We start from the raw sequence: 17,911 nt of genomic DNA on the forward strand, positions 1-17,911 counted from the left end.
AAAGAAAATGTCACTAAGCAGTCCTCCTGGCTTTTTCTTGTTACAGGACCTTCAGGCACCTGCTAATTCCCACAGGTCAGTGTAGCACTGTGAGTGTGTACAGCTGGATATAAGTCTGTTTAGTAGCAATTTATAGTTTTAATTGTCTGAATGTGGAGCATCCAACCCCAGGATTTACTTTCCAGCTTACAGATGTACAGGACTGTGGGCAAGCAAAGATTCGTGTTTGAGACATTTTGGCATGTAGGCAATGGCTGTTATTAGACAAAAATTAAATACCAGTTAAATGAACAAGGCGTAGAGTAATACAGAATGTGACTGCTTATGTTGAGAAGACCAACAGCTTTAGGGGAAGTAGCACACATCTAATCATTTTGTGGAAGAGGCATTTTTATGTGCTGGTTTATGGGGTCCACATATGACTACTATGCATTGGCAACCATTATTGCTTTATGATTGTGTGTCAGTTTTCTGGCAATATTTTCATAATTCAACAGCGTCCATTAGTTGTCCATGTATACATGTTCATTGATCATTTTTTGTTGTATCTTATTTTGGGGAACCTAAGCATTACACTTTTTTTTTTTTTTTTTTTTTTTTTTTTACTTTAGTAAGCATCTGCTTCCTTTGTGAGATTAAAGTCCTTTTAACGATTCTGTGATGTAGAGGATTTAAGGACATGACTCCAGGGTGACCTTTGGCCCAAAGGTCATGAGTTAAGCTGCCCATTCACTCTCCATTCTTCACTTCACTTGGATGGAAAACAGAGGTCACTTTTGTGTTTATCGATTTCAAAATGCTCCTGCTGGACAATTAGCAGTGTAGGTAACTTCTTGCACAAGGGTGGGCATGCATAAATATACAGTGGTGCCCATAAAAATAGACACACAATGGTTTTAGATGACTGATTATTTGGTTTGAGCATGTATGTTTCAATGACAATACATAGTTTTACAGAAGCTCAAATAACATATAACTGAATAATATATATATATATATATATATATATATATATATATATATATATATATATATATATATATAAGCAATGCCTTGATCATATGTACTGTGATTGAGGCCATTCTGTCTTTTATTATTGTATTACTTGGTGTAACCTCATTTGGCCAATATTCCATCTTTCTATTGACTTGGCATAGCATTAACAATCCTTTTGTACAAGTTTAGGTAGATGCACCATTGTATCTACACTTGTGCTTCCATTACTCCTTATCCATAACTATTAAACACTACATAGTACTCAAGACTTCTAGTCAAAATGTTTGCATTGAGTTTTAGTTTATTTTAGTATTTCTTAATTCACCATTACACCCTAGTCCGATAAGATTGCATTGCCCTTGAAGATCATTCAATAAGATCGACCCTGTAAAAACTATAATAAAACTAAAGTGAGAGACTTAATTAGGTTTATTTTGAGCTCATAGTTACTTTGACATACAGTAATTGTAATTCTAAATAATAATTGGACAAGTATCAATACATATCGTATGTGACAAGATACTTTATTTTATACAACACCAATACCTGTACCAATTAAATAAATAAATCACAATAAATAATTAAATAACACAGAATAACATTATAAAAGGCAAACATCTTATATCACAAGACCTTTTGTCAAGTATTGGTCAAACAATAATCTTTGGCTAATGTCATGTATTTTGCTGTACAGAATGGAATTTAAATAATGTTTTATTTCAAAACTTATTTATTATTCAAATTACATAGGGTGGTTCTGAAATTGCCTTACTAACAGAATATGTTGATTCCTGATCAAAGGTCTTTCTAAAATATATGGAAATTAGTTTTGAAATGATTCATTAGGCCTCGATCCTGCCATCCAGCATTGTTGAAAAGTAATGCAAATGACGTGCAATCCAAAATGAATTTGCCAGAGGCATCCCATCTCTCCTTCAATATAGCATTAGCAGACTAGAATTTGTGTTTGTTTGTTTCTTGTGATAGATTACAAATGGGAATCAACCAAGACACCTCAATAATCATCCAATGCCATAAAGCCCATGAAACACAAGGCAGCTTAACCTTAAAAAGTATTTAGAATGTTGCTTCAGTCATTGCCAGAAAAGGTTGCCTTAAAGAGATCACTATCCACCATATTTCCATTCTATTTAGTGATGTTAAAAAGGGAGTCCCACAAGTGTAATTAGGTAAGCAACTCCAGTCCTGTAGTGTCCATCTATTCCACGTTATAGGTGTAATTATATTATTAAATACTTTAGAACCTGGTCAGGGGTTTAATTGGTTTAATTTAATAAATAAGGACTTGGTTGGAACAAAGACCGGAATTGAAAATGCCAATTTTGCCTACCATGTAGAGTTAAAAGGTGGTAGTATTTAGACCAACCATTGTTTAGATCATTAAAATAGATCCCAGCAATTTTAGCTGGCAGTTCAACAGAAGACCACCACCAGCATAGTTGACAGACTAAGCAGCAAGAGATTCTTCAAAGAGCCACACATTGATTTTACTCAAAAAACTCTGTAGAACAATAAATGCACTTTTATTCCTAATTAAAGGAGGACCAAGTCAAACCTATGAACGATCCAAGAGATTGTTTTTCCATACTGTTGCAGCTTGGTCTGTACATTTAGTAAATGTGAACGTTAAACATGCAAACTAAGTGGCTTATAGGCAGTTCCACAAGCTATAGATGTTTTTGTTTTGTTTTTTCCAGAAAGGTGACGGTCTTTGCAGCTTAGCCCCATAAGCAATCCTTAATAAGGGCTCCTGATTCACTGGTATCCTCTATATGGACATGCAGCTGAGGATGCCGCCGAACACTGTTCCATTTGAAGATGGGGTTATGTGAGGGGTGGTGAAAGTACAACCAATGATCTGAATGGAAAAGGGGATGGCAAATTAGGAGAAACCAGGTGATCGTGTAACATCCATGTAACATCCATGCAAATACAGCTAATGGAACAACAGTTTGACATAGAAGTTTTTGCCATCAGTCTCCTTGTGCCACCAGTTTTTAACTAACAATCACGAGAGATGAAGAACAGGCTAGGAACTCATATTTAGCAGCTCTCTATAGCAAAGCAAATTGTTTTACCACAATACACCTCTGTTTGATGAACAACATAGGGCTACTGAGAATAAAGTCAAAACTATTACAAAATGTAGGTAGCAGTACAAGTTGTATTAACCAAGAGGGTGTAGTAGCAAACATGGTGCTAGCAGCAGCCGTTACAGTCCCAGTTTCAGGTATCACAGCAGTCTGTTTAGAGGGGGGGCGTAGTGGAAGCTACCAGGATTCAGAACTGCCGCAGCTTGAGCTAGGGGATGGGATGTCAGTGTCACTGTTGAGCCCCCATTGCTTCACGGAGTTCAGGCGCTCAACATTGCCCCTCAGGAAGTGAAGGAGGGACCCGGGTGAGTGTGATGCCGGCTTGCCGCTCTGGCTATCTAGCAGCTGCACCAAGAAGTTGATGTATTTCATGGCCAGACGCAGGATTTCATTTTTACTCAGTTTCTTCTCCGGAGGGTGGGTGGGAATGAGTTTTCGCAACTCAGCGAAGGCGCTGTTTACATTTTGTTGTCTCCACCTCTCCCTGGTGTTTGTGAAAACCTTCCTGGTCATTTTGTACTGGTCTGAAAAAAGGAAAATTGTTATAGAATATAAGCCATCTAATAAAAAAAAAATCTAATAAAAAAAACCTAATAAAAATAATAAAATAAAATCACAGAATTACTTAAAAATATAAAATAAATCTTATCAATTAAAAGTGATTACAGTGCTTTGTTGATGTTTCATTGTTAATTCATGGTTGACAGTGTTGACAATAAATTGTAAAGGTTTTTGGAGGTGTAAGTCAGAAAGCAAAAGGGAGCGTTGTACTAGCAATTTACATTCACTCATTCAATCAGATTTTTGGGTAATTTGAGTAATTCTTTTTCACTTTATTAGATCATTATACTAAGTATTTCTTTCTGAGTGTACAGTCTTGGACTCATAAGCTAAGTATGGGTTGGGCATTGGCCGTTTGGGGAGGTAGATTTATTATTTTCTGAAAAAATATTTTATATTTACACAAATCTAATACAAATAGGGAAATGGCATCACTGGAGATGAAATGTTCCTGCTCGTTGAATTGATCTTAGAGAAAAATACCAAGAAATGGCAACTCAGATATCCATTAGAATATAATTGGCTTCTTTTTACATTTCAGTTTTGTCATACAACCACAATGTAGTGATATTACAATAGAGCCTTTGTGATGTACTGGTATGGATTACTGTTGCTGATTAATTATAGCTGTTGTATTATTCTTATTTTAATGTGTTCATTGTTAGATTAGGTCAGCTCCAGGCCCAAGAGGTTACAGTGAACAAGGTGGAAATCTGAATTAGGCTTATACTGCATATAAAATTGAACTTTGTAGCATTAGGATCTACAGTTGTAAGCTGGGATGTCCCTGGTCTGATTATATGATTTTTCCAATAAAACTAAACTAACAACAACCATTTTTGGGCAATGTCTTAACATGAGAACATTTTGAGAGCTGATATGCATGACCCTTTATTTCATAAAGATTCAGTAACCCTCAGATACTTTCCATCTGCATCACAAGCCCATCCAGATTCAATCTGCAGTCAACAACCCAGTCTTAAAATGGGCATTATACCAAAACCAACAATCATCCTTATGCTTCATATTTGCATTGTTTCCCATTTTTCACCAACCTCTGTATTTCCTTCATGGTAAAAATCCATTTTGTAGTGTTTGTGGTTTTGGACCACATCAAGCTAGCTGATTCATGCTTGCCCACTATTCTAACTGGGGCAGATCTCAATTTAAAACGGTTCCATCTCTCATTGGCTTTTCATAGAACTGGGACTAATTTGAAAGACTTTTAATTTGGGATTCCAAATATAATGAAGCATTGAACTACAAAGTCTTAATGGTCCTATTTCTAAATTATGTGTTTCATATTGGTCCCATTACCCTGAACTGTTTTGTTTGTTTGTTTGTTTGTTTGTTTTTTGTATAATAGGTTTTATTGAACCTAAACCAAACCAGTGTAATCTATTAAATGTATAAATTAGAAATCTTATAATAAAAAGATACATTTTTTTTTTTTTTTTTTTTTTTTTTTAAATGGAAATATAAAAAAAAACTAAAAAGTTTCCACTTACATATTTTGGCTGACACATCTCAATTTCGGCTGCTATTAAAAAAACTGTATTGAAAAGCTAGTAATTAGTAATGGCTATTTCCTGGTTACCTCTTGGATATATATAGTGCTGGCAAGCAGTCTGTTTTTCCAGACTATACCACACACTATGTAAATGTAAACATTCAGAAAAGCACCCATCATTTCTTTTGTTAACACTACATTTGTTAACACTAAATTTTTCTTTGAAAAATACCTAATAAATATTTTGCAATTCAATATTAAACAAGTAATTTAATTCAATGGGGTTTTAAAAACAAACCATTAACATAAATAAATAAATAAAAAATTCTAGAATTGGGATCAATGTGTTCAATGTGTTTTGATACTAAATTCTCAATCACATCAGAATGTTGGGTGTATTACCAAAGGAATTGTATTATTTGAAAGGGAATTTATATTAAAACATTTTAAGTAAACATCAATATAAAAGCTTAAACACCAAGACCAAATAAATACCTGTTACTAATGCAACTGAATTAACATAGTGCTGCTAATCTGAACATTTTACCAACATCAGCTTTTAATTTGTCTAATTAGAAACAATTCTACCTGCTCTAAGACTTCAATTAAACAATCTAAAGGGCTCCACCAACAGGAGACATTCACATAATGAACTGTAAATACAGATTTGAACTAAACAGGATTACCTACATGTAATGTGCCAAAAATATAATACATACGGAATGTGTTACTTTTCTTCCTGTGTAGGATGTACAATGTAGTATAATATATATATATATATATAATATATATATAATCTATATATATAATATATATTACATGTACATCCATATATACAAACATCTTACCTGTTAGCGTTGGAAGTTCAGCTATAATTTCTTTTAAGATGACAGATATCCTTTAAGGCACTGGGCAGTCCAGTCCTCTCACCCAAGCAGCTCCTAAGCAAAGATCCCCATCCTCTCAGTTCACATGGAAGCTCACTGACACGGTAGCTGTTGGGGGGGGGGAGGGGGGGGGGCTCTTACAATTTATAGGCAGTCAGTCTCTGTGTGACGCATGTCACCACCTAGCTCTGCCAATTCAGCCTGCAATGTGCCTACTTTCCCACCACATAGCTTTCACTCTTATGCGGTTTATAGCCTACAGTTCTAACAGTGGCTATGCTTGCTCTCTGTTGCATATGCTGTGCTTTAGAATCATTTTAGTAATTACTTCAGAGAGATTACTGCAGCAAACCCATGGCTAAGCTCTAGGAAGTGTCTTAATTATAATACTTTCTTAAATCACTCTAGAATACAGTAATTTGGACAGAAATCATATACTGGTATTCATGAAATAATTCACACCTTTTTGGCATGCTATTTGGTAGTACATTTCGGGCGGGAAATGTAAGTTTACATGTAGTTTTCTTTTAGGAAAACATGTAAGTTTACATGCAGTTTTCTTCATATATCAGAATTCAGTATTCCAATTTGACCTTGCGCGACTACTGTATCATGCAACATTTCGTAAGAGAGCGCTTTGCACTACCCATGCATTATTTGCTAAATATTTTTTGACTGCATATATATTTATACACAAGGTTTTCTACAGAAGGGTAGCTTCAGCAATGATTCTTATGGTTGTCTACGAACGGAGCTGCCACAATTACATAGGAAACCACTACACAAATTCCCAGCTATGCCCTTTTTATATAATTTAGGACACCCCGCCCTTGTGTTTGTTTCTATTATTATTATTATTATTATTATTATTATTATTATTATTATTATTATTATTATTATTATTATTATTATTATTATTATTATTATTATTATTGTTAGTGTTTTTATTGTGTTATTTTTATAGTTAAATGTAGTTTGGCAGGGACGATGTTTGCTTCCAGTCTCTGCCAAAATACATCCCGTGAGAATGTATGGTCTGCAGCTAATAATTTATTGACAAATTGGCTGTCGACAATGCTCATTAAAAATCTTGTGCAGAATGTAGTCGAGAGATAAAATAGGTAAGTGATAGTTAATTCCTCGCCCACTATAAAAACATGTAGCTTTTGCTGACCGGGGTTGAGAGTGGTTATGAGGAACAAAAGACAGAGAGAGAGAGAGAGAGAGAGAGAGAGAGAGAGAGAGAGAGAGAGAGCAAGCAGCATGATACTTGTCTTAGTGAGTGTTTTGTTTGAATCTTTGTTTTGGCCACCATGCCTTTTGTTTTGTTTATTATTTATAATTTCATAAAAAGGAGCACATTTGCAACTCACCCGCAGTATTTTGCGTGTGTCAACTTCCTGGTCAGACATCACCCACCAGCCACCCGTGACACCATGACAGGTGCTTCTTAACACTAGTGTCAAATGATTTGCATCATGTCTAACTGCTAAAGTACTGAAAAGTATGCTTAAAGCAATAAGATATCCAATCGCCAAGCATGAAAATAAAATAAGTGCAAAGAAATGTAGTTTTTAATCAATTTATGCTGCTGTTTAGCATGAGAAGGCAATTTACCCACCCCATTTAACTGTACCGAGAATTGGGAGTCTCTAAACTGCATGTAAACCAGGCCAATGAGAAATGTCTAATTATACTATATGATTAGAAGGGTATGAACTTGTGTAATGATGCAATGTTTTTTAATGTATAGAGGCTGAGTAATCACGTAGTTTAGTTTTCAAGATGTTTAACAATGTTTTAGTGCCCTGGCGCCCCAGTTTTTTTTTATATATATATATATATATATATATATATATATATATATATATATATATATTATGATTTGAATTTGAGTTAAAGAAAAAAAAACTCAGATTCTAAAATCTACCAGATTCACTGCTGGAGGAGCTGTCTCAGAGATCTCTTTAACAAAGAAAGGATGTCCCATACAATTCCCATAGAGGTTGTAGAAGGTATCTTAGGCCATGACATTACTGGGAGCACTCCGGGTATAGATAAAGCATCAGTGCTACCGACATTCGCTTTTACTGGACCAGTATCTGAAACTGTGATACTAAATCTAACTGGGACATCAGCATCCTCTGTTGACGCGCCTGGAGCTGCATACATCTTAGAGGGAATGTGTCGAGACACATGTATTTATCATTTGATACATATTTATTAATGAAAATAATACATTTTTGTGTAGTTAGCGACTGTATTTGTGTTTTTTTTTTTTTTTTCAGTTCTTGCACCGCTCTGAATAACTAGTTAATTTAAACATAGTTTAGGGAGCTCTAAGCTCCAACTTGATAGGAGGAAATAGTATTTAAATAATATTTTAGCTAGTTAAGTGAAGTCAAATACATGCAACACATTTTTCCCCAATATGGTGACTTAGAGAAAACATACTTTTAAAATTTACACTTTGCATAATTATTAATTAATCATAATGCAGTCCTCCAGAGTTGAGGAAAAATACTTAAATTATTATTTTTTTTTTTTTTAAATGTGCAAGAGTTTTAAATTTCACTCGCAGGCAAACTTTTTCTCAAAGCTGAACTGAGTGAAAAGAGTGTCTGCTCGAAGTACCTCAACATATACATAGATTTCTGTAGCGCATTCAGAAGAGGGATCCACTTTTCAAGTAAACATTTTTTATTATTATTTATTTTTGTTAAATTTAGTAGTCGCCAACTGATTTTACGCTGTTGTTCTCCCAGTTTGAAATATCCAATTGTATTTTTAATCTTAAGCCACTACCACCCCTGCACTGACTCAGGAGCGGTGAAGACAAACACAGCCGACTGCTTCTTTTCACTCTGCAGGCCCGCCATGCAGCCAACCGGAGAACAACGCAACTCTGGACAGCTTACAGACAAGCCTGCAGGTGCTCATGCTGGTGCATGGTGAGCCGAGGACACCCTGGCCTACCTAGACCCCCCCTGGGCGGCGCTCAGCCAGTTGTGCACCGCCCCCTTGGAGCTCCCATCCATGGTCATCCATGAATAGCCTGGACTCGAACCGACGACTTCCAGGCTATGAGGCGCATCCTGCACTCCATGCGGAGTGCATTTACCACTCGGGAGCCCCCCAAGTAAACATTTTATAAAGCTATTTTTGGTATGGGAGTTTTAAGACTAAATGACTCAAAACTGCAGTGTCCCATTTCTTGTTGTGCACGTCTTTCATTTTCAAAGAAGCACGTAATGCAGTATGAAGGCTTTTCAGTGGCCAAAATGGATGAGGAAAAGCCACCTGGGAATACCAAGCACTTCATTTTCAAGGTCCGTTATACAAACCTTTCCTCAGCCATTTCCCCTGGAGAGTAAAGTTCTCTGAAGCCTTTTAACACCGCCACTCCCTGTCACTAACCAACCAGCTGCTTTCCTTACTGACTGACATGCTTTGCAGCCAGGGATGTGGTTTAGCCTCAAAGCCATTGCAGAGGTGAAATTACCTAGGAAGTGAAACAATACAAGTACCTAGAATAGGGTGTGCAAACTGAGAGATGAAAATGCATGTTTACTATAACACATATTTTTAAAACTGCACACATGAAATCTCTAAAGCTATTGGAAGAGCATGACAGGTAACCTCTTTATGTGCTATAGTTAGGTAGGTGTATACATACAGAAAAAAACATTCCAAAATGAAACAAAAATCCATTGTAACAAAGTTACATTTTAGCAGTAATTAATTCATAGCTGGAGAAATAGAATAGCCAGATAAATAGCAAATGTTGCAAGAAGGTGCATGAAGCAGACAGTTTATATGCTGAATTACATGCAGTGTAGCAGATTAACAGTTTGAGTAATCCAATATGTGATTATGCAGTCTGAAATAATTGAGGCTTTCACTTAGGGGTGTATAAAATATTACATATTAGATTCATTTTTATGTTACATCAGTACTGGTGTACATACACACACACACTGGCTCTCAAAAGTATTCACCCCCCTTGGACTTTTCCACATTTCATTGTGTTACAATATGGAATCAAAATGGATTTAATTAGAAGTTTTTGCCACTGATCAACACAAAAAAGTCCATACTGTCAAAGTGAAAAATAAAATCTACAAAATTGTTCTAAATTAATTACAAATACAAAACAGAAAATAATTGATTGCATAAGTATTCACCCCCTTTGCTATGACCAGTGGCAAAAACTCCTAATTAAATCCATTTTGATTCCATGTTGTAACACAGTAAAATGTGGAAAAGTTCAAGGGGGGTGAATACTTTTGAGAGCCACTGTGTGTGTGTGTATATATATATATATATATATATATATATATATATATATTCATATTCAAAACCAATATCAGTCTGCTCTGATGTGCTTCCCATTATTATTGATATGATCGACTCAGATTGAGAATCATTCATAATTTTACACTGGGGAAGAGTGGCAATGTTGAATTTTTTTAAATACTGTGTTTGCTGCAGTGTCTGTGGATCACTAAGGTGCCTGCTGCCACTGAGGAAAGGCACTGAAAAAAACAAAACAGCTCATATCTGATTTAGAGCCATTAAGATTGATTTCAGGTTTGAATCTTAGCTCATTTAGATGGAAATACCTGTTTTCAATGTAATTACATTTCACTGTACTTCAAAGCTAAACCCATTTGTTGTTTTTATTTAAATGGTTTAGGCTCATTCAATTTGATGGATAATGTCACTGCCAACACTCAGGCATACTATTAGCAGGTAACATGAGTGCATCCCCTCACAGCTTTGCAAGTGCACCTCAGTCCTAACCTGAACACCCTCTGCCATTCATCCCTGAGCCAAGTTGTGCCCAATTGTGTGGTGGTTTTGTGTGGTGGAATAATGTTCACTCAGGGCTAAGTCACTTGAGTCTTATTCAAACACAAGCATCCATAGTTTAATGGCCTATAAGCCTTAAATTAGCCTGTTGCGCTAACTAAGCTAATTTATAGTCTTTGCATATACTTTACTTTTTGTTATAGTGTATTTAATTTGATTTAAATCAGTAATTCAATTGGTATAGAACAGACTAGATGTATAGCAGATTTAGATTGCTAAATATGTGTTACTTCTTCTAAAAAAGCAACATGAGCCTGAAGAAAACATGAAGAAAACATGGAAACATCCCACCTGCAAGCGTCAAAACGTTTATATACAAAATGTGTCTTGAAAGTAAAAATATCAGATCCAGGCATTTCAACAATGCAGGTTTTGTTCAAAATAGGATGGTCTTGTTGAGTCATTGGTGTCACACATAAATAACAATGGAGAGAAGGGTATACATCCAAGGTTACAGACTGGCAAAGTTTCATATTTTTGAAGGGGTAGAACCCTGGGACGACACCATTGTTAAGTCCCTGTCCGGCCCTATTTTCCACCTCAACTGCTGGCAGATCAAAAACTAACATCTAGTTTAGGCAATTGTTACTTACCCCCCTTCAAGTGTGTTGTTTCAAAGATGCAGCCTTCCATAGAATCCTTCCTCTCTGTTGAGTAGGAATTTACATAATCCGATTTGGGGGATTATCTTGTGGACTGCGAAACAGCCTCTGTAGGCCTGAGTTGAATTCTTACTATTCATTGTCTTTGCTGCACTGCCAAGAGATTGCACCTGCACCACTGGCTGGCACTCCTTCTGGATCTAAAAAATTCAACAGCCAGGAGAAAAAATGAATGGCTTTATGGAGGCATTGCCTTTAATTGATCCATCTGGATTATCCTCAAGAAGACGGAAAATGAAAGCCAGGGCAGTTAGCCTTATACGACGGGTCATCGGTTTCTGAAACGGCCTAACTCCTGTCTTGATGGGAAGTATTGTCTGCCTGATCCTGAACTGTCTCTGGGAATATTTGGTACTGTTTCATTTTGTGTACATTTACTGGAAATTGTTCTACTTTTGAGATTCTTTAAATATGGCCATAAGATATAAAACATAAAAGCAGATAGCTATTCTTGGGATTATTGTCTAGTGGACTCAAAAGTAAATAACACCCTATTGAATTTTGCTGATAACACCCCTTTGGTAAGTGCTAAATTGACCCCTTTATTTCTAGAAAAGCCACACAGAATATATAGAAAATTTTGTTTTTATTTGTCTTTATTAATTTAAATATTTAACCTTGAAAGAAATCCATTCAGTGAAATCTGTTTACAAGGGTGCTTCCAGAGATCATAACCAGCCTGGCACATTCAAATGTATCCATTCACATAAATACTGGAAACAGTCAGGAACAAGCAATAAACAACTCAGAATTTTTTAAAAAAGTACTTTTCTTCCCTGCAACAAACTTGGCTTCAAATAGTTTGTTTTTATGTCTGTTGTGCATTTAAACTACAAATACCTGTATGTGGTTATTCTTTTAAGACAGGGGTTCCCATGGTTTTCCAAGGTGAAAAACCATTGTGTTTAAGGACTAGCATATGACTGCACACTGCTCTCCACCAACTCCAAATACTGTGATGGACAATAGTGTACAGCATGTATTTATTCTACAAACATACTGTACAGATTAAGTTGTTGTTCAGACTACAGTGGCCAATGGCAAAATCTTTTGAGCAAAAAAAATTAAAAAATTGCTTGTTGAAGCAGATTTGTTTGGTTATGTTGAAATGGTTCAATTTAGTAGCCTCATTTTGCGATTTTTTTAGGGATAAATTAGGATTTCCTTAAGGACAATAAGTAACCCCCACAGGTTAGGAACAGCAATACACCTTTGTTGGTTTCTCTTGGCGTAGGAAAGTATGCATGATGTTAAATCCACATGAGTAAACGACACATAAACACAAGGAAGAGTTTCCAACTAGCACCATTTATTTGAGCTTGTGCTTTGTCGCATTGCTCATTTTTCTTTTCAAACAAGGTACAGAAAACATATTCTTCAGCTGGTCATGCCATGACATTCACAAACTGCTCCTGCAGGGTCTGTCAGAGAAATATATATGAGAAATGTAGCTGGTCCAAGCAATACAAGCATTTATAATCTTGTTTTTCACTGTATGTCTTTTCATTGACATTACTGCTATTACTTGTTATCCCGTAATAGAAAACAATCCCATCTTGAAATGCATGAAACACATTTTACAGAGCAATCTGTCCCTTAAGTAGATAATGCAGTATTATCTATTATCAGGCAAAATTATGGAAAATGTGTTATTTTTGAGCGAACTTGAGGGAAGTGTAAATTCAAATGATATACAACAGATACGGATGGATGTTTTTTTTTTTTTATATAATGGAAAAACTGCTGTCACGTTGAAGTTAGAATTTAACATCACATTTAAATGTATTTTGGATTCTATTTATTTAAGATTCTGTAGAAGAAGCCTTTTTAGATACCATTGTATTATCTAATTTTGCTGTTACATGCATTTGCATACTATAGTGTACCATCTTTTGACATGTCTGTCGTTAGGCTTTACAGTTCTTACCTGTAATTTATTATACTTTTCTATGCTTTTATTATGGTAGTGTTTTGTAAAGGGACAACTCACAAAATATTTACATTGACTGAAGTCATAATGAGAGACGTGTACAACATAAGCAAAGTGGTTAAATTAGCTGGCTATCTAAACATTTAAGAAATTATCAAACAGGATGAACAACCACAGCAGCATTCCTTTCCTTCTTAAATGTGGAGGCGCTATGGAGAAATTAGAGCAGCTCCACCGAGCTTATAAAACAACAGCACGTTCAAGACCAGCAATGCCATGCAAAAAAAAAAAAAGAGTAAAAGGGCAAAAAAGACAACCTATTTAACAAATGGTTCAGTGGTCCAGTTTGTGCACAGAAGAAAAACAAAAGAAAACAGGCTGGTTTATTCACACAGTGAATCTTATTTTTCACAAACCGCTTACCAGAAAAGAAAAACAAACAATGTGTGACAACAGCGGTCATTATGAAACTATTACCTTAAATAAACGTTTACCCGGGGTTAATGTCAGCAGTTTAGATTTGAAATGATCGGCTTTTGCGTTCAGAGATGCCCTATTGTGTCAGTTGTCCTCATTGTTTACATAGCCAGAGTCATTTGACATTAAATGGTGGTCAAAAATGAAAGTTTGGAGTTATTTATAGTTTCCAGCATTGAGGCTGAGGATGTTTCTGCCAGGAATCTATATGCCCCAGGGTTCCCTTTGTTTCACGCTCATTGCAGAGCGAGCTCAATTCAGTTTGCTGACTCGTGAAGATAAGCATTTTCAACACTCTGTAGGAGTGTGATAAGGGGATTGTTTTGTTAATAAAAGATTATTTTTTAAGCATGTAATGGGAAGCCTTATCAGTTTAACTGCAATATTAAACACGCTGTGTCAAAAAAGATATTTGTATTATAAAATGTCTAAGGGCTGCTCTATTTTTATAGGGATTTTTCTTAAAATATATTTTAGACCATTCACTAATTCTAGTCTTTTGAGGTGATTAAATTAATTGACTTGTCATGCAGCTGTAACAACCGTAATCCAAAACAGCAGTTGCAAGGTCCCTGATTTTCCTATTAAGTAAAGCATACAATACTGAGAGAAAGCCAGTTAATACTGATGTGCTTGCATGGGCTCATTATTTAGAGCAGATATTCATACTTACTGCTTGTCATAAATCAAACCTAAAAACTAAACCTTTGGTTCAACTGTTTAATGTTTCGTAATAAATTTGTACTGTCCTTTTGCCACAACAGGAAATATATTTTTCTAAAAAAAAATCCAAAACATTCAATGACATTTCTCAGGGAGGGGGTATATATGTGGTTTGGGCTTTATTATTTATTTATAACATATAATATTTTTTACATTTTACAAGTGCTTCTGTCTTTCTGACAATGTTCATTTTAATTTGAATAACACGATAAAACAGAGCTATAACGCAGGTCAAATGCCATTGTTTTTAATTGACTTCAATTAAATTCACTCATAGGGAAATGGAAACATTGAAATACAAATTAATATTGATATTGTGTCACTTGGTTATCATTCTTCTTTTTTTTTTTACTTCATTCAATGATACATGAAAATGGTTTCTCTGGTTTCTACACGTGATGCAAAACATTTGTATTAACCACAGACTTTGTGGCTTTGTCAGTATGTTCAGCAAACGCCAGTTCTGATAAATTTACAACCTCTCATTTGGTTTTGCAAAGGTTCTTCTAATTACTTGTAAACACAGCAGTTATCCTTTAAATGCCAGGATTCCTAAGTTTCTTTAAATGGGAGTTAGTACACTTGCTTCTTTTATCTTACCAAAACAAACTAGGGGAGGGGCAGACTGTTCCTTTTGCACCCAGCGTTTACATGGTTTGACCTTTACTGGAGAGGGCATCAAAGAAGCATGATCCTGCATCTTGTGTTTTAGACACTAAAGAGGTAATGGTTATATACAATGGGGCAATGGAAAACAAAGGCAACTATTACCACAGGTAACATTTTTCATATTTTGAGATACCATTTGAGATTTCCATGCATGTTTTATATTTTTAGCTCGAGACATTTGCTCGAGAAAAATGTCTCGTGTAAAATGCTTTTTTGGGTTTCCATTCGCTGAGTTTATTTTACTCGAGTAAACCGGGCTTTTCACCCGATGTCATGCAAATGAATGGGAAAGGTGGGGGTTGATATGTAAATTAACTGCATAAAATACTCTTGCTGTTTTTGAAAATTACTAGTGAAATTTTGTGAAAGTGTGGTTTCCATGCACAGAGAACTGGTACACAAGTGAATCTAAGCTGCAGCAATAAAGCAAAATACCTTGTGCATGGTTGGTTAATAATGTGTTTTACTACTCATTCCCAAATTGTTTTTCAAATTTCATTAGTGGGGTGTCATGTTGTTAGTAGTGAATACTATTTCAACTCATTATTAGAAATGAACTCAGAGGTATAAAATGAAACTGAGCAACAGGTATTGCAGATCACCATGGCTGAAAACTGACAGAGATGTTATATATATATATATATCCCTTTCATTCGGGCATGTGATGCTGCATATAGTACTACCCTGGTTGGGAAACCCGTCCGGACGGCTGACCGCTGCTGAGGAAGCATTGTTGGTAATAATGCAGACTTCTAATAGTTAATCTAGGGTTGTAGAGTAATTAACTGATATTATTGTGATTACCACAATGGAAGTATAATTATTACAAATTAGGATGGCATAATGGGTTAGCTTTTCACCTCTTTAGGCATGTGTTCAAAGTAAAATATATTTAGTGATTTCAACATATCAGTAGTCAACATCTCACCTGACTTCTGGTCACTAGTTAGCACCGTACTCTTTTATACATGATATAATATTTCAATTTTAATCTATTTATTTATATAGAACCTTTCATACCACAGTGTCAAGGCGTGTGGTCTGAAAGGAACCAGAGACTATGTAGTGCAGAGAACGCAGCACTATCACATGTTTAGCGACACGATTTACGGCAGCATTATGGGCGTTTTGCACCCACAAATCACTTTGCGTGTATCCTTACATCACCCCCATAGTCTCATTACTTTTGAGACTGTTCCTCAAGAAACATTTCAGTCACATCACATCACAGTAATCAGTAATGTGAGAGACAGCTAGGAAATGTGGTCAACATATAAATATATATATATATATATATATATATATATATATATATATATATATATATATATATATATATATATATATATAATACATGTTTATAATGTGTTGTCCAACCCCTGTAATACACAATTCTTTAATATCTAGTAGATGTTCTTACCATATAATCTTCAATGACACTGCAATGTTTTTGTTTGTAAGAGTAGATGTAAGAGCAGATCAACAGCTACAGTGGTACAAACAATTAGTAGAATGGTGTCACAGTGGTATTTTGATATACTGCACAATGGTATCAGTGATATGCACACATTCACGCTGATAATCCTTTGCAGTACCAGTGTTTTTTTTTTTTTAATGCAAATAGTTCCACTAAATCTTACTAAATACAAGTTTCAACCATGTTTTCCTACAGTACGTAAAAGCGTATTTACTGTAGTTTAAGGGTATTATTCTTAAAAGCTATTAATGAACTACATTTACAGACCACTCTCCCTCCAAATGCATCTTCATTGTATTCTATGTAATTTTGTACTTGCATCTGGAAAGGGAGTTTCAGAACCAACTCTGCTTAACAGTTTCTGCTTTTCCAGTGACTCACGTTCTTTGAATATCTCTGACTTCCTTCATGTTCACCTCAGAAGTAGAATACAGGAATGCATGAGCATTGTAATACCTGAAGGATACATTTAGTAAAACGAAGGCATGATTACCATAATGCATACATGCGTTATATAGGATAATGTGATACCTTCGAAACCATAGTAATTCAGATTAGGTAAGAATAAGTGGAATTACTTTGTTAATTCTTTATACTTGTGTAAGGTTTACCCTATTTTCACACTACTGGCCACGTACAATCCATCCAGAGCGTGGGTTTTTGGGTTGTCTCTATAGTTTTGGGCCATGGTGATAGTTTACAGTGTCCCAATTTATGTGTGCCTGAGGGACTACTTGTGCTAAGTGAGAATTTTCTGGCAGTAAATGCTTGTAAGATTTAATTGATAGTCCTCATTAGCAACCCCCCCCCCCCCCCCCCCAAAAAAAAAAAACAATTAACATTATCATTGTTTTGGTTCTTGGACAATAGAAAGAACTGGTAATAATAATAATAATAATAATAATAATAATAATAATAATAATAATAATAATAATAATAATAATAATAATGGGATTAGTTTGTTTAATGTGACAGAATTCTGATTACATAATGCAAAAAAGGAGTTTAAAAGTAGATTTATTTGGAAAATCAC

General features: G+C 35.3%; 1 protein-coding gene across 1 annotated transcript; it reads right to left on the reverse strand.

Moving 5' to 3' along the window:
- Nucleotides 1–1,535: 1,535 nt before the first annotated feature.
- Nucleotides 1,536–6,165, reverse strand: tal2 (T-cell acute lymphocytic leukemia 2). The gene is made up of 2 exons (XM_041273287.1): nucleotides 6,030–6,165; nucleotides 1,536–3,634 (listed from the first exon to the last, which is right to left on the reverse strand). The coding sequence occupies exon 2, from the start codon at nucleotides 3,621–3,623 to the stop codon at nucleotides 3,288–3,290; it is 336 nt and encodes a 111-aa protein (XP_041129221.1). The 5' UTR covers nucleotides 3,624–3,634; nucleotides 6,030–6,165; the 3' UTR covers nucleotides 1,536–3,287.
- Between the last annotated feature and the right edge of the window lie 11,746 nt (nucleotides 6,166–17,911).

The sequence above is a fragment of the Polyodon spathula genome, chromosome 2, assembly GCF_017654505.1.
Source record: "Polyodon spathula isolate WHYD16114869_AA chromosome 2, ASM1765450v1, whole genome shotgun sequence".
Taxonomy (NCBI): domain Eukaryota; kingdom Metazoa; phylum Chordata; class Actinopteri; order Acipenseriformes; family Polyodontidae; genus Polyodon; species Polyodon spathula.